At 34.4% G+C, this 24,876-nt stretch overlaps 1 protein-coding gene across 1 annotated transcript in view; it reads right to left on the bottom strand.

The window, feature by feature from the left end:
- Window positions 1-323: 323 nt before the first annotated feature.
- LOC121244171 (probable inactive heme oxygenase 2, chloroplastic) overlaps window positions 324-24,876 on the bottom strand; it is a 63,550-nt gene continuing 38,997 nt past the window's right edge. The window contains exons 3-4 of the mRNA XM_041142202.1: window positions 593-653; window positions 324-478 (exon numbers count right to left, since the gene is read on the bottom strand). Coding sequence (XP_040998136.1) covers window positions 324-478; window positions 593-653 — 216 coding nt within the window. The remainder of the gene's footprint in view (window positions 479-592; window positions 654-24,876) is intronic.

Genomic DNA, 24,876 nt, shown 5'->3' with positions numbered 1-24,876 from the left:
TTCTCATTTCCAAGCAATGTGAGATTTCATACACTACATATCTTTATCATTATCATCTGAGTATCATAGAACTAGACTAACCAAGCTGTAAATTGGGATCATGTCTTTCTACCTCTTGTTTGGTCGAGCAGGAATTGCAAAAAATTACAATTTAGAACCTTAGCAACAACCAAGAACGTAATTGATCGGATGCATAAGAGTAGGGCCATACCTATCTGATCAATGGTGGATGGAGAAAGCTTCAAAAGCATCATCCGAAAAAGGGAAGTAGATGCATTGCTAGCCATGGAAAGCTAACCAGTTTGAAGCTAATACTTAATAACTTATACCAATGCACCTTTCGCTACTTGTATAATAGCAGCACTGCCCATGGTTACTAAAAAGGAAACTTCCCGGGACAATTCAAATCCAGATATCGCAAAGTCACCAGTTTTTTGCACATCAGTGATTGTGCCCCCTATTGGCAACACACGAAGACCTGAGATTAGAAAATGGACACGGTCGGGGTTTTTGGTGAGGTATCATCTCTCTCAAATATTTGATTGGCTGTCAAGGTAGAGATTAAATGAAGCTTCGAATAAAAAAAGGAAACCGCATAAGATGTCCACCGAGTCTTGGGTTTGGATGTTCTTCCCACAAAGCTCCTCAGGATCCTACAATGCCCAAAATAGAATGGAAAATAGAAAAAACGGCAATAGAAAAGTTGATAGCAACACTTGAGCATCCTGGACTCAACCACAAGCCTAGTTATAGGCAAGCGGAACATCACAACGAACAAACAAGTCAAAAAGATATGTGAATAGTAGTACTCCTTAGCATTCTCACTGGCAACCACTCTTTGTCAAACATGAAACGAAGAGCCAAATGGCTTAGGTAGGTTCTTCACATACTGTCTAAATTTATTTGTGCTAATAGATTTGGTTTTGAAGGTGTCTCCCATAAAATTTCTCGAGATTCCACAGGAATCCTAATGGTTGCATGCCCCTGGAATGCATTTTGCTCGGTAGTCTTACCTAATGCCAAGTACAGACAATCCAGGTCTGAAATAACAGCCCTTGGGCATGTAAATAGAACAAAGAAGATGCACAATGGCAATTTGGCGCCACCAGACACAAAGAGGATCTTCATTATCACCAAAGAAAGGCTTCTCAATCCTTCACTAAACCCAACAAAACGGCATAGGTTTTCAAGCCTCAAGCTTGTAATCTGAATTATCTACACTAACTTATTTGATTTTTGGTAAAAACCTCTCAGTGCAATCAAGAACAACTACCGTGCGATACAGTGCATTGCCCACCGCAGCTGTGTGGTGGCGCATCACTCCCCCACAACAATGCAGTCGAGTACATCTCCCACCAAAAGGAATTATTAATTTTGCATGAGAGAGTATACACGTGATCTTTCACAAACTATTATGTTCATACTCTTTGCTACACCATTCTATTGTGGTGTCTTGGGAACTGTTTTCTAGAGCCTGATGCCATGACTTCTACAATACTCTTTAAATGGTCCTCTCTGTACTCACTACCATTATTTGCTTGAACACATTTTAAATGTCTTACCTTTTCCCTTTCAACTTTCACACATAGAACTTTGAACACATCTAGTACTTAGTTTTTAGTTTTCAATGGAAAAGCTCATACTTTTCTACAACGATCACCAATAAAAGTAATACAACGAAGTAAATTACCAAGACCTTTGGCATTCATAGTGCAAACATCAATGTGAAATAAGTAAAAAATATCACCCTTTCTTGATGAGAAAGATTCATAAAAAGAAAGTTTTGATGTTGCTTTCCCATAAGACAATGAGTGCTACAAGACAAAGAATAAGTAAAGTAAATTAACTTATTAATTAATTTGATCCACTGCTGATCTCTAAGTGGGGCGTAGGCCATGAAGAAAGAAAAATGGTTGCTAGCTATTAGTTGTTGAATTAGAGTTAACTTTTAATTATATATATGTCTCAAGAATGTTCAATTGACAAACACTCATGAAGGTTTCTGGGGGGATTCTCTAGAGAGAGAACCTCAAACTTCTCTCTAAAATCTTCCTCACTTCCTTCCTACCCTTATTTTTCAGTCTGTGTTTTGTTTTGTTTTTGTTGTATGTGTTTTTTCAGGTCTAATAAAGGAAGAACACTCTTCGGTGATCCAATCTCAACAACATTTTTGTCTCTATTCTCCTTCTAGATTTATGAGGAAATCCACAAAACTCCTGCTAGATAATACCCTTGACCCAACCCACAACCTATAAATCCACACTCTAGATTTTCGATGTTGAGTCGAGAGGACTAGGATGCATAGTGTGCCGCCAGGTGGTGCTCATGCAATGGGTGCTCGAGATGGGTGGATGGTGCTCGTGCCGGTGGTGCCACTTGGGTGTGCCGCCTAGTGTGCTTCAGTGTGGGCAAAGCCGGTGCTGGACAAGAGGGACGATGGAGGAAGAAATGCCCGTTGCTCATGTGGCTGGTGGCCAGTGCTTGTAAGAAGGTGGAGAGGATCGGCATGAGCAGGTAGGCCGCCTGCACAAGTGCCGGCGGTAAGAGCAAATGGGCATGGGCGCGAGGGATGGTGGTAGTGTGGTGGATTGGTAGGTGGAAGGGAGACTCATCAGTGCTCGTGTGGATGTGAGAGTCTTGTCGGTACTCGGGCGGAGCCGGTGCTCATAGGCAGCGAATGGGGTAGAGGCAGTGAAGGGAGCAAAGGATAACATGAAAAAAGGGGGAAAAAAAGAAAAAAGAAGAAGGAGGGGAGCGGCGGGACAAGCTAGAGATAAAACCCTAGGGATTGTTTTTTCTTCAGTCTATGTGTTTTTTTATATTTTCTATGTATTTGCAGTTGTTGTCTTGTTTTAATTAATAATAAAAAGAAATAGGCTATTGGACTTTTGTCCATAGCAGGGGAACTCCCTCCTCTTTGGAGGATGGGGATCGTTTGTTTCCTTCTCCTCCTTTTGGAGGATGGGGTGATTGGATACCCTTTCCTCCTAGGAGTTGGGGAATGGTTACCTCTATTTTTTTTTTTACAGAGAATGATAGAATCAATTGAGGGTTTCTTAGAAGTTTAAACAATGTCCGTCACTAGTATGTGTATGCGGGGAAACTTCCAACAAACTTGTAGTTTGGCTTGTAAACTACAAGCCATAAAAATTATATATATGGCTGCTTTCACTATGACTCGTGATCACTCTTTTTCCCTTATTTTATATTAGTTGCTGCACCCATTAGTCTTCTCATCTGTTTGCTTTCACTATAACTTTGTGGTTTGGAAAAGAGAGCTTGTTTCAAAATGAGTAGGTGAAGGAAGTTAACGTACAGGTATGCCAATTGATCACACGCAAATATATGATGTTCTCTTCATATGTTTATTCGCTTTTCTTTAACATCACGGGAGGGACAGATAGAGAGTCTTTTTATAAAGAGTAATGATAAACACGACCTATTTTATAACTTTGTTTCCAAAATCCTTCAATATACATTTCAATGTGCAATTTCATAAATATCAATACGCATGTACAATAATATTATGAATATGTGCTAATTAGAACAATCATTTGAAATTTCTAAACACCATCGTAATTTTGTTTCTTGAACCGAAAGGTCACTCACTGAGAAACATGATAAAAAATGAGAAACACACGGAGGCCATATATAAAATCTAAGACTGTTCATTCAAGTTCGGACTCGGGAACCAAGATATACCTGGACAGAAATCCAGATTTTAAACCCAGGCTAGAACCCGGCCCAGATTAGCCCAAGTCAGATCCAAGCCGGAATCAGGATAAATCCAGTGTTTAAAAACCCGGATTCTAGGTTCCGGGTTGAACCTGGATTTTTTTTTAATTTGTTTTTACACATAAAAGCGTACAGTGTTCATAACTACACTTCGTACCAACAGAAGCAGCCTACCTTTTCAAATTCTCACCTAATTTCTTCATATCAATACTATTATATAATATAAAAATAGTTATCGAAAGAAAAGGGGCATGCTTTGAGAGAGAATAGAGGAAAAGAAGGTGCAAACCTTGGGCACTGCTTTGACAGTAAGGATACTGCTTGGAAAACAAGGTGCAGACCTTGGATAGAGAGAAGCTAGGTAATTGCAAGGAAAAAATGAAAAAGTATAGAGGGGTAGTAAACAAGTGCAGTTCATGTAGAAAAAAAAAGTGCAATTATTGACATCTTGTACTATTTCTAGTGAGTTGATATAAAATTGATCGAAATAAGGCATTAAACAAGTGCAGTTCTTGTACTATTTGTTGAGAAAAAAGGGGCATTAAAAAATCTTGTACTATATTTAGCATTCCATTTCAAGATGAAGATTGGTTGTCATCTGCCTAGCAATGCTTGTACTCTTTTAGCAGAACAGTAATTGTTCGCTTTACTTGGGTAACTATCTTTTACTTGGGTGACTTAATAGTTGACAGCTTCAGAAGCTTGGGTGAAGACTTTGTATGCTTTGCTTGATCTGGATGTGAGTTATAACAGTTAACGAGAAGGCATTGATTATCTCATAGACACGGTCTACTATAAAAAAAAAAAACCAAAATTTGAATTCCAAATCAAAAAGAGCTGCTTAGAAAAAAAATAAAAAATATCTGGTACCCAATTTTAAACTCGGTACTCGGATTTTAAACCCATACCCAGACTGGACTGGTCCAGATTTTTCCAAGGTTGATATGAAAGCCTCTTTATTAGCAGTTTTATCATTGATGATTAAAACAAGTAGACAGTTTTCACATTTAGTATCTAAGTTGATGACAACATCTTCTAGAAGAACAATTTATTGTTTTTCTTCTTTCGTCAACGATAGCCCCTTCCACAATTTTGTTATTTCCTCAGTATACTTTGTCAGAGCAAAATCTCTATACCCCACCCTTCAAAGAAGGAGATGACCTATTAAATAGATTTTTTAAGGACAAAATGTTTTTACCATGAAATTTTTAAAGTCAACAATTGTTATTTTTCAAAATCAACCATTTTTTAAAAAATTAAATGGACAACATTTATATCTTTATTAAAGGCCTGTTTGATAATACAATTGTTATAAGACATTTTCAGATATTTTCAAGTATTTTCTTTCCAAACATCATTTAGGTACAAAAGACTTCAATTTCAAGATTTCAACTTTTTCATCTAATTATTACAACTTTTTTAAACTTCTAAACAAAACATAAAAAGTAATATAACTTTTTCAAATTTCAAAACAAAATTAAGACTAAAATAATTTTTAATTTTATAATATTTTTATTTAACTTTTTCTCTCTAATTTTTGAAAATCTAATAAAAATTTTTGATTTAAACTATTTCACTATTATTCACAATTATTTTACTATTATTTACAGTTATTCTAGAATATTCTTAATATCTAAACGACTAACTTATGAAATTAATATGAAAAGCATCAACTTGAAATTGTTTAGGTAGCTAGTCACTACAACAAAATTTGTCTTTTATGATAGAGGAAACCGTCACCAAAAATTGACAAAATGTCACTAAAGATATTTGGTAACCATCACCACCGACCGTCACCTAAAGAGCGTCACAGAAAATATTTGGTGATGGTTTACTATTGAACCGTCACTAAAGTTATTTTAGTGAAGGTGGGAGGTGTTCTGTTTGGTTGAACTTTCAAACGTTACCTTTTTGTGACGGTTGAGAACTGTTATAGAAAGTAACGTTCAGATGCCCAATTGAACGTTCGAATAGCAACCCGACTGATTGGCGTTTGAATGAGAGAAGTTGACGTTCGTTGATTATAGTTTGAACGTATCATATTTACGTTTGAACGTTTATGCGTCCAAACATTAATTATAATAAACGTTCGAATTTCCGTTCGAACGTTAACGGACCAATGTTCAAACGTAACGGGTTTAACATTCGAACGTTATTTCGAATGTAAACGAAGGAGTGTTCAAATGCAAGTGGTACGTTCGGAGGTTTGTTTGAACGTTAATCGTTTAATCATTCGAACGTTTTGTTCGTTTGAGGGTCAGTAAGTTCGAACGTAGACGCCTACGTTCAAATGTTACTATACAATTTTATGTATTCACGTTTGAACGTTGGTTCGAATATGAACTAACATTCGAACATTATTACTTTACATTCGAACGTACAGATGAGAAATACTAATTTCATAAAATTTAAAAAACATATCAATTGTATCATATTACATACCATCAATTAAGAAATAAAATGTCTTATAAAATTTTAAAATTAGATATTAAAACTAGTCACCACCACTGATAAAATTTATTTCTTCTTTTTTCCTCGCCCACCGCGATTTTGTTGCAACGACATAACACGCTCCATTTGCACCATCATCTCCCGTTGCACTTGCTCTTGGATTTCACTGCGTATTCTTTCCTCCTGGTCTCTCTATTGGTCCTGCAAACGCGTCTCTAAATGAGACTGTCGTTCTAAGAGAGACTCTAACTCTTGTTGTCTTGACCTCATATACTCATTCTCATGCCGTGCAGCTTTTAAATCTTTGGTAAGATTATTAATTTGTGAAGTCGATGAGGTTGAGGAGGATGAATATCTATGCTTGATAGATCATCCCAAACCTCTTGCCATACTAGACAGCAGCCCGAGCACTTGCGTGAATATGTCTACGCCACTAGGAGAGGATTCCCTAGAAGCCGACTGCATCTCCATCATTTTTTCCTGCAATTTAAAATGTAATGATCGTTAATAAGTAATGTATTAAAAGAAATAGAAATAAAAAGTAAATTGTTCACATGTTACATAATTTATTTAACAAAATTAACATTACTTACATAATTATCTGCAGCGACAGTGTAACATCCCGTATTTTAGTGTATTTTCACTAAAGGATTATTTTTATTCATTCAAAAATTTATTCTCTTGTTTTAAAATTATCGGATATTTTAAATGGGTTATTTTATGATCTTTAAATTGTGAAAATTAAATTTGATATGTTTTCTTAATATTTATTTATTGTTGTACATTTAAATTGTTTTTCTTTTTAAATTAATTGATTGTGAGATTTAATTATTTTATTTTCATTGTATCATTACGTTTAATTTATTTTAATGGATTTGCTGTTTTAAAATCATTTTCGTTGGATCTTTTTCTGTGACCCAAGATGTGAGGATTGGACCTCATTTCTTTTCCCCACTTTTCTTTTTCTCCTTTTTCTTTTCTCTTTCTTTTCTTTTTCCCCATTTCGTCCTCTGCTCTTCTTTGTCCCGCGCGACGCACCCCCTCCCTCTCTCCCATCCGATTTCTCCTCCACCCAGCCCGCCGCCGTGAGCCGCCCGTGACCGACACCGCCCCTTCCGTTCACCTCCCCATCGGCCGGCGACCTCACCTCCCAAATCCCAGCCCCTATGTCGCTGCCGATAGCCTCCACGCGCAACACCCTGCTGCGGCCTTCTCCTCCTTCGCGTGCTGCCGTCGCGCCACCGCCGGCCACCATTTCTTCGCCACTTCATCCTCGACCTCCTAGCAACCCAATGGACCCAACCCCAGCTCCGATCTGTCACCAGTGAAGCACATCCAACCCCCTTTTCGATTTGGGTATTTTTGGCCTAAAACTACCCTTTACGCCGCCACCCACGGTAAACTACCACCACCATTGGCTTCACCGACCTCTCTAGGCCCTACCCTATCAATTTCGGGTCTTAGTTTGTCCCCATTCAAAATTGGGTATTTGAGACCCACGGCCACAGTGTATTTTACACTGTTTCGTTGCTGAGCCACCACCTTTTACACCACTGTGATCCTTCAGAAATTATTATATAGCACTACAAGTATTTTTCCAAATAACTATCGTGATTTAAATATATCTTTGCACTAACCCATATTATTATGATCTGGTTGGACATGCCGGACTGAGTCTGAGGAGTTCGGGGGTCGGATGGATTGTGGACGGAGTTGTTGTGTCCCAGGTGGTATCAGAGCAGTTTGGCTTTGGGTAAAACCACATGTCCCATAGGTGGAATACCAGAAAGTTTTAAAGTTGTGATTTGAAAGTATTTGGTTTGAAGTATATTATTTTAATGATTTTAATTTATTTATGTTTTTATATTTTGTTGGTTTTATTTATTTTATTGTATACTACTTGTATGTTATTTTATTTTATTCGTTTTATTTTATGGTAAGTTATTTTATTTATTTATTTATTAATTATTTTATTATGCACTACTTCATTCGTTTTATTCATTTTGTCTTATGATATTTTATTTTTGGTTTTATTAATTTTGTCGTATATTATTTATTTATGAAATTTTATTTATTTTGTTTTGTTCGGAGTTGAAAAACGGGTTAAGAGTTGTGCTATGGCAGGAAGATGGTACGACTGTGATTGCCATTGTTAGGCTTGAATATTTAGTGTAGTCGGCTTGAACTTTTATCAGCTTGGATTGTTTTTTTTATATCGAGGCTTGAAGGGAACGACATGGTCTGGGTGATCTCTGGGGAATAAGATAATTGAGGTTTTAGATTTTGTGGAGTTATGATAAGGGGTTTTAGAATAGAAGATTGTAAGTTCAACAAGCTTCAAGGTTAGATTTATGAGAAGTTTATCTAAGGTTTGTGGCTCTATAGTTTTTAGAAAATAAGTTTATTGTATTTAAAGTGGTAGGTTCAACAAGCAATTAAGGGATTACTTAGATTAGAAGTTTTTGATCTTGCCGACCTTGATAAGCAGCTTGTTAACATTTGAGACTTTAGAATTTACAAGCTTTATATGGTGAATGTTTTAGATTTAAGATCGTCGATCTTGAGGATTTAGGAGAATGATTCTTATCTGGTTTAAGGTTTTAGAATTGCAAAGTTGAAGGGTTGAATTATAATAGGATTTGAGTTCTTAGTTTTGTAGACTTGGTACGCTAACTTGGTCTATTCTATCAATTGATTAGTGGGTAACTATTAAATTGAGATTGATCAGAGTTGAGTTAATGATATAAGAATTTTTAGGAGAGAACTTCTTTGGAGATGGAAGGTAATGATCTAGTTTGTGTATTTTTCGAGGATTGAAGATGTTGATCTAGTTCAGAAAATGATTGTTTTTAACTCGAGGTTAGTGACAGGTTGAGGATTTAATCCATATCAATTTTAAGGATAATAGATGATGCAGATGTAGGAAATTATACTTGTTGATTTCGAGGATATAGGCCCAGATGATGGAAATGGTAGTGTCAGATCACTTGCGTAATAGTGGTGAGTGTGTATGCATTTCGGAGAGTACAGGGGTTGTTGTCTCATTTTTGGCTTGGAAGAAGTGTCTTGGGTAGGTGTTGAAGATGAATAAATACAATAATATTAAATTCAAGAGATTTTGGTTTGGAGTTTTTGGTGAGTCAATCGTAGTGTGTAGTCGAAGCGGATTACTTAATAGAATGATGGTTGACAATAATTATTGTGATTATCTCAGGGATTAATTGTGACTTGAGGTTACCTAGGAATTTAAATTTTGAGGATATACTTTCTTTGGAGATTGAGCATCCGGTTGGTTGAATTAAGGACATTGTTATTTAACTTGAAGAGAGATTGATGGGTCGTCATGTTTGGTGTATGATAAGATCTTGGAAGTTGAAGCTTAGGCATTAGCAATGAATAATATGATCAAGTATGTGAGTTAATCAAGCAATAGGATCCTTGGGTGATTTGCATTTGGCTTTTGGTGGATTGATGATTTGAGTAAAATGGCTTGCCTTAAGGTTTAATAGTGATGTGCTATTGAGGAATTTGAGTAAACTTGTGGTTTTGGGAAAGAGAGCATTTTTCTACTAATTTGTGATAAGAGTTTTTGGTTAGTAGGTATGGAACCACCTTATACTCGATGGTGCTAGTTTTTATGAGGACATAAATTTTATGCTTGTGGTGAATATCAAAGTGCGCAGCAGAAGCGTGATATTTTTGTTGTAGTTAGGAGTTCGGATGTGCTGATCTTGAGGAATTAGTGGTAATTTGAATTTTTTAGACGATAATTGTAGTTGAAGATTAATCATTTGGTTGTGCCAATTATGTTATGGATGGTTAACTTTGGAAGTGGCCATTAGGTTACCAAAGGTAGAATTCAATGGAGGTTTATAAGTTGTAGCATAGGAATTGATTGAGGTTAGCATGGATTATTGTATGGAGCTATTAATCATTGGAATTTATTGGATATTGTATTAAAGTTTTTGGGGAAAAGAGATTTTGGATAACATAGCCACCATAGGAATTTTAGGCGTGATGTGCCACTGGGGGACTAATGCGAGTATGATGGAATTGCCTATCGGAGTAGACTTGAGAGAGCATTACTTACGCTTTTGGGCGTTGGTGATGGTATATTATCTCAAGCGTGTTCTGGTTGTATCATGTATCCTGTTTTAGCATAATGTATGGCCTTACAAATTTCGAGGACGAAATTTTTTTTAAGGGGGGGAGAATGTAACACCCCGTATTTTAGTGTATTTTCACTGAAAGATTATTTTTATTCATTCAAAAATTTATTCTCCTATTTTAAAATTATCGGATATTTTAAATGGGTTATTTTATAATCTTTAAAAAATTAAATTTGATATGTTTTCTTAATATTTATTTATTGATGTACATTTAAATTGTTCTTCTTTTTAAATTAATTGATTGTGAGATTTAATTATTTTATTTTCATTGTATCATTACGTTTAATTTATTTTAATTGAGACTTGTAAAATATTTATTTTTGGATGACTGTATAATTTTTAAACCATTTTACTGATTCTTTAAATTGTCTTAACAATTCTGGTACTTAGTTGTATTAATTATCCGCTGCGTTGTTTTTGTACACTGTTGCATGTACACATACTTGGCACTATCGTTGGGATGTGTGACCCTGTTGTCATCATCTTGGCGGCTCGATTCCCGTGTCTCCTTACATGGGGGTCGTGGGCACCACAGACAGGATCCAGCCACTCACTATGCTCATTAGTGTGAGCAGCAACATAGACATAAATGAGGGAAAAGTTTTCAGGATCATTACGTTTCTCACAAAGCTCGAACTACTGTGCCAATATAAGAGGAAAGCACTGCTGCACTATCATCCACTTCTCTAGTGGAATTATCAGGAATGGTGATCTTGTGTTTCCCGTGCCTTATATTTTTCTCAAGAGAGATGTCACGTATATAGCCATGACCGCGACGTGCAGATGCATCAACTATATGATAATAGATAGTATAATTATAGTTATATAGTTATTGAGACAAAAGTATTAACTATATAATTAATTATCAACGACAATATTTCCTTACTAGTAGGTATAGACTGACTGTTGTTCTCTTGCGTGTTAACTTGATCTTCAGGAGCAAATTCCTAGAGTGGGGAGTCCTCAATGGTTTTGGGACTTGGACTTGGTGGAGGCACATTTCTTCGTTGTCGTTTTGGCGGCATTTTTGAAAATAATTAATAATATCAAAGAAAATTAATTAGAAGAAATGTTGAAAATTCAAGATATTTTATAGTCACTTTTATGAACAAAATATTTAGTACTTTTATTCTTCATCTTCAGATGTATTTTCCATGCTTGTTTCAGAATCTCCCTCAATATCATCTTCATCATCATCATGCACCTCTTCTTTATCCTCCTTATTCACCTCCTGGCCGGATTCTACTTCGTCTTCATCTTTTGACTCTTTTTCTTCTTCTTCCTCCTCACTTACTTGAATTGAATGATCATTTGATACGGACGGGTCGAGATGGACGGGTGGGACATCATCTCTACACAAGGGAAGCAACTCGAGTGCACCAAGGTCAACAAACACGTTAATACCCTTTCCATCTTCCTGATATGCCTCTACAATTGGAGTGTCATCTTCATCTCCATTAGTCTCGTATTTGCACTCGTTCCTGGTTCATATATATTTCGAGGGACAAATTTTTGTACGACTCGCCAAGTTATCTCTCCACTATCTTCATCAGCACTTTTCATTGAATCAATCAAGTAATAGACTTGGGTAGCTTGACAAGCAAATACGAATGGATCATCTTCGTACCATTTAGATGCAGTATTGACACTCGTAAAGTGATTATCCCTATGTATCGAAACCCGACCACCGCCTAGATCCCACCAATCATATTTAAAGACATATGTTATAGACCCACCCAAACGTTTCAATATGATAATATCACGTACGACACCATAATAGTCAATATCATGTGTTCCATGACTCCCATCGACCAACACACCAGAGTTTTGAGTCTTTCTATTACGTTCACGATCCAGAGTATAGAATCTATAACCTCGAACCGTGCATGAAGTGTATCAAAGTGTTCTATTTGAGGGACCACAGGCCAATGCATACAATTCAGAAGAAATTGATCCAGAACCACGAGCACATTGTTCCAAAATCTAACAATTGAAATAGTATATATTTATTATTTCATTATCCATAGTTAAAAGTATCAAAATATAACATATACATAAGTTTAGTTCATACACGTTCTTCAAACCATCCGGGAAATTCTTCCTCGTGTCTTGCCTCTATGTTTTCTATGCCTTTTGTCCTAAGTTTGTCAATGTGCTCACTGTTATAGATAAATGCAAAAGAAGTTTATTTTGAGCACAATAGTTATAGTTAAACTTGAAGAACATTAGAATTATTCGAAGCATGGAACGACATACTTGAGATAATCATCAATCTCCCGACAATTATTTAGCACACACCACCGAACTTTACCGAACTCTCCATCAATTAAATCGTAACCCGTTTGTGCACCCAAGGATTGTACATTCTGCGAAAACACTGATAGCTCACGAGGAGGTAGAGTAGCAAGATCAGCATTTCTCTCTTGACGATTAAATCGTGTCTCAACACCACGAAGATATAGAGAGTAAAATGTTAACTATTTGTCTTGTATATTGGCCTCTGCTATTGAACCCTCAGCTTTGGCTTTATTCCCAACAGTGCGCTTTAGTCGACCCAAATATCTTTCAACTGGATACATCCAACGGAACTCCACCGGTCCACCCAACATTACCTCTCGCGGTAAATATATTACTAAATGGACCATGACATCAAAAAATGATAGTGGAAAGATCTGCTCGAATTTACATAGTATAGTAGCAATGTCTTCTTCCAATTTCTACAAGACATCTCAATTTACTACCCAAGCGCACAAATCCTTAAAAAACATACAGAGTTCGGATATGGCAACACGTACATTAGATGTCAGCTTTCCACGAATTCCAACAGGTAATATCTTCTACAAAAATATGAGACATGACTTTTCAATCCATTGATTTTTCTGTCATTAGGACTCACACATCTACCAATATTTGAAGCATAACCATCTGGCAATTTTGCACCTTGCAACCATTTGCAGAAGTCCATCCTCTCCTCCCTCGTCATCGTAAAACATGCATGCGGCATGACCACCCTATTGCCTTCCACCCATAAATGTAGATTATGTTTAATCCTCATTCTATCAAGATCTTTCCTCGTCTTGATCGTATCCTTCGTCTTTTTGTTAATGTTCATCAATGTACCCAGTCTATTATCACAAATATTCTTCTCTATGTGCATTACATCAAAACTATGTCGCAACATACAAGACGACCAATACGGCAAGTCGAAAAGAATACTACGCTTTGTCCAATTCAATTCTGATGTGCCTCGTTTTCTCTTGTTCTTTCCCCGACCTTTGCCAAAATTGTTCACTCAAACATGTACCAATTGTTCCACTATCTCTTTCCCAGACAGCTCTTTTGGTGCAATTCTATTTATATCCTCTACTCTACCATCAAACTTAGCACATTCTCTTTTCCCTGCATGATTTTCTAGTAAATAACGTCGATGACCCATGAAACACAATTTCTGAGAATATTTTAGCCACTCACTAGCAGTTTCTTTATTACACATCGGACACGCTAACTTCCCTTTTGTACGCCAGCCGAAAAGATTCCTATATGTCGAAAAGTCATTTATGGTCCACATTACTGTAGCATGCATCTGAAAAGATGTCAACGTGGATGCATCATAAGTTCTAACGCCTGTTTCCCATAACTCTTTCAGCTCTTCAATCAACGGCTGCAAGAATACGTTAATATCATTCCCAGGTGATCTTGGGCCGGGGATAAGTAAAGTTAACAAAATGTTGGATTCCTTCATGCACCTCCATGGTGGAAGATTATACAGAATCAAGACTAAGGGCCAAGTGCTATAACTTGGACTCGTATTCCCAAAAGAGTTGAATCCATCAGTTGTGAGTCCCAGACACACATTTCAAGCTTCTATCCCAAACTCTGGATATTGATTATCGAAAGACTATCACGCAAATGAGTCAGTAAGGTGCCTCATATATGCATCATCCTTAACCATTTTATCCTCGTGTCACTTCATATCGTGAGCTGTTTTCTTACACATATATAGTCTTTGCAACCTAGGTCTCAAGGGAAAATACCGCAACACCTTAACCGGCACGTTTTTCTTACCCTTCCACCTCGACTCTCCACATACAGGACATGCTTGTTTCTCCTCGTTCTCCTTCCAGAACAAAACACAATTATTCTTACATGCCTGTATGGACTTGTACTCAAATCCTAATCCCTTTCTTAACTATTTCACTTCATAAAAGTTCTTGGACATTGCAGACTATTCGGGAAGCACCTCATTAAATAAGTCCAATACCATGTTTATTGCTTTCATCGACATCCCACACAATGAGTTAATGTGAAGCAATCGCACAATAAACGACATTTTAGAATATTTTGTACAGCCTGAATAAAGCTCGCGCTTTGCATCTTCCCACATTGAAGCGAAATATTCACAATAAGTCCCTCCGCCACTTGAGGCATTGTCGTCAACCTCATCCATAAACATCCTGCTCCAATGTCACCCACATCTCCTCCATCCCATCCTGCTCATAATCATCATCCATATGCCGCAAATAATTTTGATGATCAACCAAAATATCTGCTGACTGTTCATACAGCTCACCATGTAATATCCATCAGGTATACCCCAGATCCATACCGTTCACAAATATATGACTTTCTACTTCATCCAACCCTATCGCACACACATTTTTATACCCTCGACATGGACACTTAATGTAACCACGATCATCAGCAGAGGCCCGTGCAAAATCAATGAAGGTTCTTACTCCACGCGCATAGGGTATGTAATCCTTTCCAAGTCTATTGCCTAGATGCATCCAATTTTTGTCAATTTCTAGTAACATATATCTATTAATAACAAGTACATAGAAAATTTACATGCATGTATGCTCCAATTCTTATTGCTTTTTTGATAAGGTAGTTGGTCCTATCCCATTCGAGATTATATTATCCATATTGCACAAATCTCGTCACTCTACTAGTTTCCACATTAGTAGAAATTTTGGCAGCACCTCTCCATAGTTCTCCAAGTACATGTTCAAATAGAGGAATTGTGACCTTCCAAACAGTATTCCCGAAGAACAGTAGAGGAAGATATCGAAACTTCAAATTAAACGTGGAAAGTAGGAGTAACGAACATGTGCAATACAAATAATATAATCCCAAGATCATTCTTTTCCGGGGTGTACAAGACACGAAAGTTGTTCACATATTCTTTCATCTCTCTCTAGTTTAACAATATAACACAATACAAATGTGACATTGTTAATTTATAAAAAAAATTAAAAATTAACAGTTATGGAATCAAAACTTCAGACTTTTCAACAGGCAACAAAGTTTTTGGCGTGATTTTGGATTGGCTGGGGCTATCCTATGCGAAATACTATAATGATTGATCTCGGATTATTATTCCTAAATTATAATTTTAATTGTTATTATATATCTTAGGACATTGTTAATTGGCACCTCCCCATAATTTTAATTCTTATTATATAATTGTTATATACAATTTCAAAGATTATTATATAATTTTAATTATTATCATTCTCAAAGTATAATTTTGATTGTTATACTTAATTGAGTTACTTATTTATATAGACAATAAGTATATAATTTCTATATAAGCATTTATTTTATCCTTATTTATTTACTCTCTAGTTTATTGTAAATAAGTATATTTATTTATTCCAACTCTCTACTTATTTGGTAGGTTCAACACTTTTTCCTTGAAGAGTATTTTACTTTCTTTATTTATATATAAATATATTTAATAATATAATAGTTTGGAACCTCACAATGGTAAGAATATTTGATAAGTAATTATTAATTATAGTTTTTGTATGTATATATTATAACAGGCGTATCTCCCAGGTATAATAAATAGATAATATTAAGAAATTAATGACAATGAGAGTAATTGGCGATAAAACCGGCCATATGCATGATAGCAAATAGGGCAGGTGGTATAACCGACCATATGCATGAGGAAATAAATAATATAGAAAAGAGATATGAAATAAACTTCTTCATTAAAAACATAATACTTACAAGGAGACTAATTTTCAAAGGAGTTGGAAGTTGAAGACAAGAGGGAAGGATGATTGGAAGATTTACAAAGAGAGGAGGACAGAACTAGAATGGAGAGGTTTGGGCGAGAGAGGAAGGGATTTCAGATCAGAATTCTGAATGCCCTTCTTACAAAGGATCTCACCACCCACGATAGCGAAATAGTCTTCCACCCCTTACCCTCTCTCTCTCTCCGAACCAACTGAAGGGAATAGCAGACATGGGGACATAGGTAATAGACCACTTTAGAACTTCGAAAGCAGCAAAGACATGATCTACGAACACCCTCACTCTTATTTATTAAATGAAGTTGGAGATGAAAGTAGATAGCATTAGGCAGTGGAATCAAAGTCAAAGCTGAAACCTGCTCTTATGTTCACTTCATTATAAAGGTGAACCAGATTCAATAGAAAGAGAGAGAGCTTTGAACGAATGGAAGGCGGGGCTCTTAACTCCACCTGCAACCACAACCGCATTCCCTATTTCCAACCAAGACTTCAAATACATTGAAAACAACAATCGACCCACAAGAGCCCCTTACACACACGGGAAAGACTAGGAGAAAGTTGGAATGGAAAGCTTACAAGGCTTACACCAAAAAATTATATGGCAATGGTTCTAGACCCGGAGACTTAGTCCCTGAAAAGCATTCAATCGAAAAAAAGAAAGAAAAGAACTGACTTCCTAGTCTTTGCTTTCTTCTTTTGCATCCGCTGCTAAGGAATCCATTGCAAGAGCGGTTGTTCCTGATTCCCCCAAACTTCTTTTCTTAGAGAGGCGGCCCTTCACCTTAAGGCTCGGTTCCAGTAAACATAGATAGCGAGGCATGTCATGGAAAGAAGTGTTTATCAACGCAATACAAAGCAGTCACGGAGACTTGGTGGGCTAGAAACATAATGGTTTTGAGAGAGGGATGAGGTTTGATAACGTATTCCCATTTCATAATCCAATTTAATTTTGTTTTGAGAAAGAAGAGCAGAAGTGGTGAACAATGGTTTAATGCTGGTGGACTGTTATTTTGGGAAATAAAATTTCGGAGACTTTGCTGAAGGGGAAGAGGAAGGAGAAGAGGTTCGGGTTTATAATATTCCCACCATAGTGAGAACCATTGCGGGAGTGTTTTAATTTCTTGTAGTTTATCAAAATGAAGGAATCATGAATGACGCAAATTTTTATTTTGTTTTAGAAACATTTTTGTCCATGCTTTCTGGTAATCATAATAATCATAATAAGGAGGATCATAGGGATGAGAGAATTTTCTTGTTAAATAGGAATTTTTTCCCCATTGTTTCAGAGTGAGAACTTGTTTGATGGTGACTTTATGAAAAGCAATAATTGGAGATGCAAGTGGAGAATGTTGAGTTTGAAGAGAACAAGAAATTTCTGAGAGAATAATTGAGTCAGTATCTACTAATATGAATTCCTAAAAATGCTGGGTTTTTTTAATGTTTTGTAGAACATAATACTAATCCGGTAAAAGAAAGGCATCAAGTAATTTCTGAGGGTCAGACAGATGTTGAATTTCATATTCAATAGGAAAGACTGGATGCCAATGAGATTTGATGATAATAGGAGATGAAGAAGACTGAGATAATAATGGAGGATTAATAATTTGGGAAGGAGAAGAGGAAGAGAGAGAAACAACTTTGGAGTAGGTTGGCAATTTTGGAGAAGCTAATGGTGAAAATGAATTGTAAGAGGGCCTAATGTTTTGCGGTAATGACCCCAATACCGTATAAGGTCTTAGAGTTGCAGAAAGACAAGGTGAAGGATAAGGAGAAGATGGCGGCCGTGCGTATGACGATTTGGACTTTACTTTTGACTTTGAAGATGATATAATTTTCCCTGTAAGAATTCTCGGGATAGAAAATCAGGAAGAGAATTAGATTCTCCTTTAATATGCTCGATGTCAAAATAAAAATACTTAATATAGCTTGTCATCTGACAAATATTTGCTTAGCAACCAGGTTTTTTACATCTTTAATCAAAACTTTCTTGGCTGATTTATAATCTATTCTAAGTAAAATTTTTTGATTCAACAAATCATTTTGAAATTTGGAAATACATAATACAATAGCTAAAATTTCTTTTTTAATAGTACTATAATTCTTTTGGGTAGAATTCCAACATCCTTAATGGAATCGAACGATCTGTTCCAAATCAGATGATAATTTTTGTTTCATAATTCCTCTGTATTCAATATCAGAGGCATTTGTTTCAACAATTTTAAAAGTATGAGGAGATGGAAGTCCTAACCATGATAATTTCTTAACATGGGCTTTAATTTATTTTATGATATTAGTATATTTTTCTGTCCAATGAGGTGGATTCTTTTTTAATCTCTTAAATAATGGTTTACATAATTGTCTAAGAGATTGGTAAAAATCTGCAACATAGTTGAGACTTCCTAGAAATCTCTGTAATTGATTTTTGTCTTTTATTTCATCTGAAAATTTATCAGCAAATTCTATTGCTCTACTAATTGGTGTAATAGTTCCTTGATAAATTTCATGTCCAAGGAATCTAATTTTCTCTTGAAATAATTTTATTTTTGATGATGAGACGACTAATCCATTTTGTTTGATAACTTGAACAAAAGTATTTAAATGTTTCCAATGTTGTTCAATAGATGAAGAAAATATTAATACATCATCTATATAAACTATCAAAAAATGAGTGAAATGAGTAGATATTTCGTTCATAATATTTTGAAATTCACTGGGGGCATTTTTTAATCCAAAACGCATAATATTCCATTCAAAATGTCCAAATGAGAATGTAAAGGCTGTCTTATATCAGTCATTTTCAGCAATTTGGATTTGCCAAAAGTCACTTTTCATGTCAAATTTTGAGAATACTGTAACATCATATAATCGGAATAATAAATCTTTTTTATTAGGAAATGGGTATCTAATCCATTGTAATACCTTATTTAAGGTTTTTAATTTATTACCAGACGAGGAACTCCTCTTTCTAATTTTGCTTATTTTTTGACATAAAAGGCAGTACAACTCCATGGTGATTTGCTTTTCCTTAATAATCATTTTGTTCTTAAATCATTAATTTCTTTTTTGCAGTATTATAATAATTCATTATTCATTTGGATAGGTCTAGCCTTGGTTGGAATATTTTTCTCAGAAAACCCTTTTTCAGAGGGGAATTCAACTATGTGTTGTTTTTTGTTCCAGAAGACATTAGGCAGGTTAGAGCATACTTCATTTTCGATTATAGTCTTAAAATTATCAATTTTTTGGGTTAATAACGGGTCTTTTAACTGTTCTCGAATTCTTTTATATTCTAATTCTTGTTTTAAGAAGTTTATCTGGTTTTCTTTTCTTCTAATTCTATTTTTTGTTAGAAAATTAATTTCTCTGGTCAATGAGACTTTCTTTAAAGAGTTAATTTCTTTTGATACTGGGGGAAATAGGAATTTAAATTGAATTTCTTGTCCAAGTATTTAAGTAAAAATTTCTTCTTCTGTTACAGAAAAATGGTAAAGTAGGGCAAGAAAGGGATTTCCTAATATTACTTTAGTATTAATATTTTTTACTAAAATGAATGTTGTTTTAAAACAAATTCCATCATTACAGATATGTGCATTGGATAATTTATAATTTATATTCAATTTTGTTCCATTGGCTTGGGATAATGTTTCTTTTATTTTTTCAAAATATTTATAAGGTATTAATCCCTCTTGTATACAATTTAAGTATGCTCATGTATCTAATAGAGCAATTATAGTAAAAGAGAATTTTTGATTAATTGAAACTGTTACTTCAGCATACCATTTTTGAAAATTTATCTTATCAAGAATATTAATGAAATTGTCTGTTTCATCTTTTATAACTAATGTTGAATATTCTCCTTGCTCTATTTTATGTTCTTTATCATGAAGATTTTTTCCGTTTTTCTCTATTTTTAATAATATAATTTTTTGTAATTATTGTTCATTTGAAACTTCTAATTTAAGATTGCATGTTTTTAAATCTCTAATTTCTTGTTTTATCTCATTGATTTCTTGTTGTATATCTTGAATCGTAATTTTCTGTTTGTCAATTTTAAATCTTCCTATTATTTCTAAGAAATTGTAAGGTGTTGAGGATGACGTTACTGTAGTATTTTGATTATTAAATGTATCTTTTAGCTTTTCTAACGAATTTTTTCTTTCCTGAGTGTTGTTGATTTTGTCTATTAATTCTAATATATTGTCTTCTTGTTTTGAAAGTACATTAATGGTTTTGTTACAGATACAATTATTCTTATTTAGACAATTACAAATATGTATTTTATCTTCTTCTGATTCACTATTGGAAGATTGTTCTGAAAGACTTGATTCTTTTAATTGATAGATTTCTTCTGAAGAAGAAGAAGAACTATCTTCCTCTTCACTTGAATGTATTATAAAAATATCTAATAATTTATCTTTTAATGCTTCAGATATGTCTAATTCATTAATTTGTTGTTTGACTTTACAGTTTGATTTATAATGTCTTACTTTTCCGCATTTATAACAAACAATCTGCTTTTTCTTTTTATTAGTTTTTTAGGACTTTTTAGTGGTTTATTTTATGTTTGTTTGTCTTTTATCTTTTTATAAGGTTTTTTGTATTTTTATTTTTTATTAGAATAATTCTTATAAACTCATTTTCCTTTTTTGTGTCTTTTTGAATGAGCTAATAAATGAGTATAACCAAATTGTTCACAAAAGGTATCTAATTCCTTTCTAGCAAATTTCTTTTCCTTCTCCATTTACTTTTTTAATCTTAAATCGTTGCACATAATTAATCCAGTTCTGTTAATTTTACTTATTATATCACCATATATGAGATTATGAAAATCGATAGTACCATCTGATCTTAATAATGATTCTCGTACCTTTTGGGCGAAGTAATATGGAAGTCCGGCTATGAACTTTTCCTTCCAGTATAGCTGTTAGCAATCATTTCTGATCATAACTTTAGTTAGAAATACATTTTTATACAATCGGAAATCAGATAATTGAGGGCATTTTAGATTAATCAATAAATCACTAGTTCTTTCTTTAAATTGAATTGGATCACCAGCAAAGTGTTTAGTTAATGCATATATTAATGTGTTTACAGCATCTTCGAGAGGTAAATCATTTTCTATTTTAATCACTTGCATATTTTCATCATATTTATAAGCTGTTAATATTTGTGATCTTTCTTCATATGAAAGGTAGTGATCTCACAACCTTTTAGTTGGCCAGTAAACCCTGTGACAATAATTTGTACTACTTGATGATCAGTTTTTCTATTACTTTTATATACGTTAGCCACCATAATCATTTCTTGAAAATGATTTAGTATTTCGTACTCAAATAATCCGTCTATATTCCATTCATATAATACATCTGGTGCGAAGGCAGATCTTACTATATGTTCCCTTTCTTCGAATTGCATATCCGGTGGAGTAGGTCTAGGATACCAATTACGAGGAATAGAGACATGATGTTTTGAATCTCTAGTTGAAAAACTATTAACATAATCTCCTCTAATCTTATTTATTTGTTGATCTAGATTTTTAAATTGGTTTTCAATATTACTAATTTCAAAGTCAGATATTACAGGTGAATCTATTTTGCTTAATACATTAATATGTGGTTGTTTCGAGGTGGTAGCAGTATTACTAATAGTTAGTTTTTCTAATTTACTAGAGATCTGTTCTAATAAATCATTTTTATTTTTGGAAAAAATAGGTTTTAAATGAGATGGGATTTCATGGGAAACAAATAAGGAGGTTTCTTCTACTTCTTTAATAGTGGGCTTTATAGGAGATATTTGGGCTTCAATATTTTCTAATTGCTTACCCATGGTTCTTAGATATAGATTAGTATAATTATTTTGTTGAATTATATTATCAAGGTTTTTATCAGTGCTTGTAATATTATATTTTTTTATTGGTGAAGCCAAAATTTGAGTATTTCTCTGATTGAAGTTGATGACTTCAAAAGGGGGATATTCTTCATAAATAATTTAATTATTCTCTCCTTTAATCCATTGGATAGTAGTCCTATTTATGGTAGATAATTGATTTGATTTATATATCTCAAACCACGTAAAGAAAGGTATATTAATGTGTATTCTCTCTAAATCTTCATAATATTTTTCTTGAATATAATCTCTTTCTATTTTTGTAAAGGTTGGGAAAAATATTATTCTTTTGTGACTATTTTCTTCTTTCATATAATCTTGTTTGAGATATTCTTTGTTAATTTTAAATTCTTCTTTATTCAGGGTATATATTTGGGCATCATCTCTAACTACTTGAGAATACGTCGGAGAATAAGGTTCTTTTTCAGGATTATGAGAGGTAAATGCCTTATCAGAATAGCTAACAACATATACTGGTGTATCAATAATATTTTCAGGAATAATTCTCCGAATCTGTGTGTCAAAATTCTGGGATCTAGTATCAAAAGATTTGGTATCAAAATTTTGAAATTTATTTCGAGAGATTGATGTAAGAACAGATCTGGGTGTATGATAACTGGAGGGTGCTGGAGAAGAAAAATGTGAAAAAGATCTTCTAGAATGTTGAAAAGCTATTTGGACTGTCCCATCTGCTTTTTGATCTATATATTCAAGATTATTCTTAGAATTATTTTTTATCTTAGGTATTGGGGTAATATTTTCTAATTGCCATTTATTAGGAAGTGTAACTTGATTCCAATTGATTTGTTTAGGGATTTGTATACTAGAATTTGGTGTACTAGATTGTAATAATAATGTATATCCTTTTGAACTGGTAATAAGAGCTTGTGGTTCTAATGTTGTTTTCATTAATTTATAATGAATCCTATAGACTACTGTTAAAGGATGCGACCTTTTCATCATTTGATAAACATTTATCTTAATATTTAATGTTAAAGCATGTAAAATACTACCATCGAATAATGAAAGAGAATAATTGGGATAACAATTAAAATAGACTGGTCCTTCGAACAGGCTGGATTCTACCATTCCAAGTAATGAATCATGAAAGTTATAATGTCTTCCATCTCTTAAACAAAGCAATACTGAGGTGTTTAATCCATTTCTAGTGAGTGGCGTTATAGCTACTTGTACTAGTCCAATATGAATAAAAGAATAATTTTGTTTTTTGTGACGATTAATAGCTTCTTTTGTTAATAGTTGTAATGATTCATAGTCATTATTTAAACTAATAGTTTTCTCTACTGTTTTAATTGTATAATTTGTAAGAAATGATAATTTAGAAGAAAAAATTGAGATTTTGTATATTTGATTTTTTGGAAAATCAGGAATTGTCCAGTCTTGTAGATTTCTTTCTATGTCTAATATACTGTAATCTTATTGATCAATGTTATCAGGTTCTATAGGGATAATAATGGTAGATTCGTTAGGTTTGAATAAAAAATTCATTGAAATAGATTTTAAGCAAAGATTTCCTATTTCCAAAGAGAAATAAGTAGATTAAGAACCTGAGGGAACACCACCGGGACCACCCTTATAGCCTTCTGGCTTGAATGGGCTGACTATCGGTTTTTCATGGCTTACCAACGCAAGCTTCCTAATATACATCATTCTCTTTAGCTATGGGTTATCTTTGTAAAAATCCATTTTTTTTTTTATAAAGCAAGTATCTTCAAATGGTTTCTTATACTATTAATTTCGTTTCTTAGAAAAGTGCAGTCAGCTTCATAGTATTCTATTGCAGCTTGTCTACTTTGATATACATGATATTTAGTCATCATTAATATATAATTTTGTCTCATCAATTATTTATTCAAAAATTTATTCTCTTGTTTTAAGTTTATCGGATTTTTAGTGGGTTTATTTTTATGATTTTTAGTTCGTAAAAAATTAAATTTGATATGCTTCCTTAATATTAATTACTGTTATGCATTTAAATCTCTCTTTATTTAAATTAATTGATTGTTGGATTTAATTGTTTTATTTTCATTTTATCATTATGTTTAAATTATTTTATTTGACTTTTTATTTTAAAATCATTTTTGTTAAATCATTTTCTGTGACCCAAGATGTGAGGATTGGACCTCATTTATTTTCCTCCATTTTCTCTTTCCTCTCTTTTTCTTTCTTCTTTTCTTTTCTTTTCTTTTCTTCTTTTTCTTCCTTCTTCCTCTGCTTTCCCACTCGACACCCGTCTCCCTCTCTCTTCCCGTGCGTTTTTCTCCTCCACCCAGCCCGCTGCCGTGAGCCGCCCGTGACCGACACTGCCCACCGTCACAAGTTCCCCTCCCGCCGGCCATCATCCCCCACCAATCTCAGCCCCTATCTCGCTGTCGTTTCTCCCTACGCACAACACCAAGCCGCCACGCCACCTCCTGCCACCATTTCTTCACCACTTCATCCTCGACCTCATTGCAACCCAATGCACCTAATCCCAGCTCCGATCCGCCACTAGTGAAGTACATCCAACTCCATTTCTGTTTTGGATATTTTTGCACTTCAACCACCCTCTACGCCGCCACCCATGGCAA

Source organism: Juglans microcarpa x Juglans regia, chromosome 8S (assembly GCF_004785595.1).
Source record: "Juglans microcarpa x Juglans regia isolate MS1-56 chromosome 8S, Jm3101_v1.0, whole genome shotgun sequence".
Taxonomy (NCBI): Eukaryota; Viridiplantae; Streptophyta; class Magnoliopsida; order Fagales; family Juglandaceae; genus Juglans; species Juglans microcarpa x Juglans regia.
The sequence above is the reverse complement of the archived record's forward strand: the minus strand, read 5'-3'. Positions and strand labels throughout refer to the sequence as shown.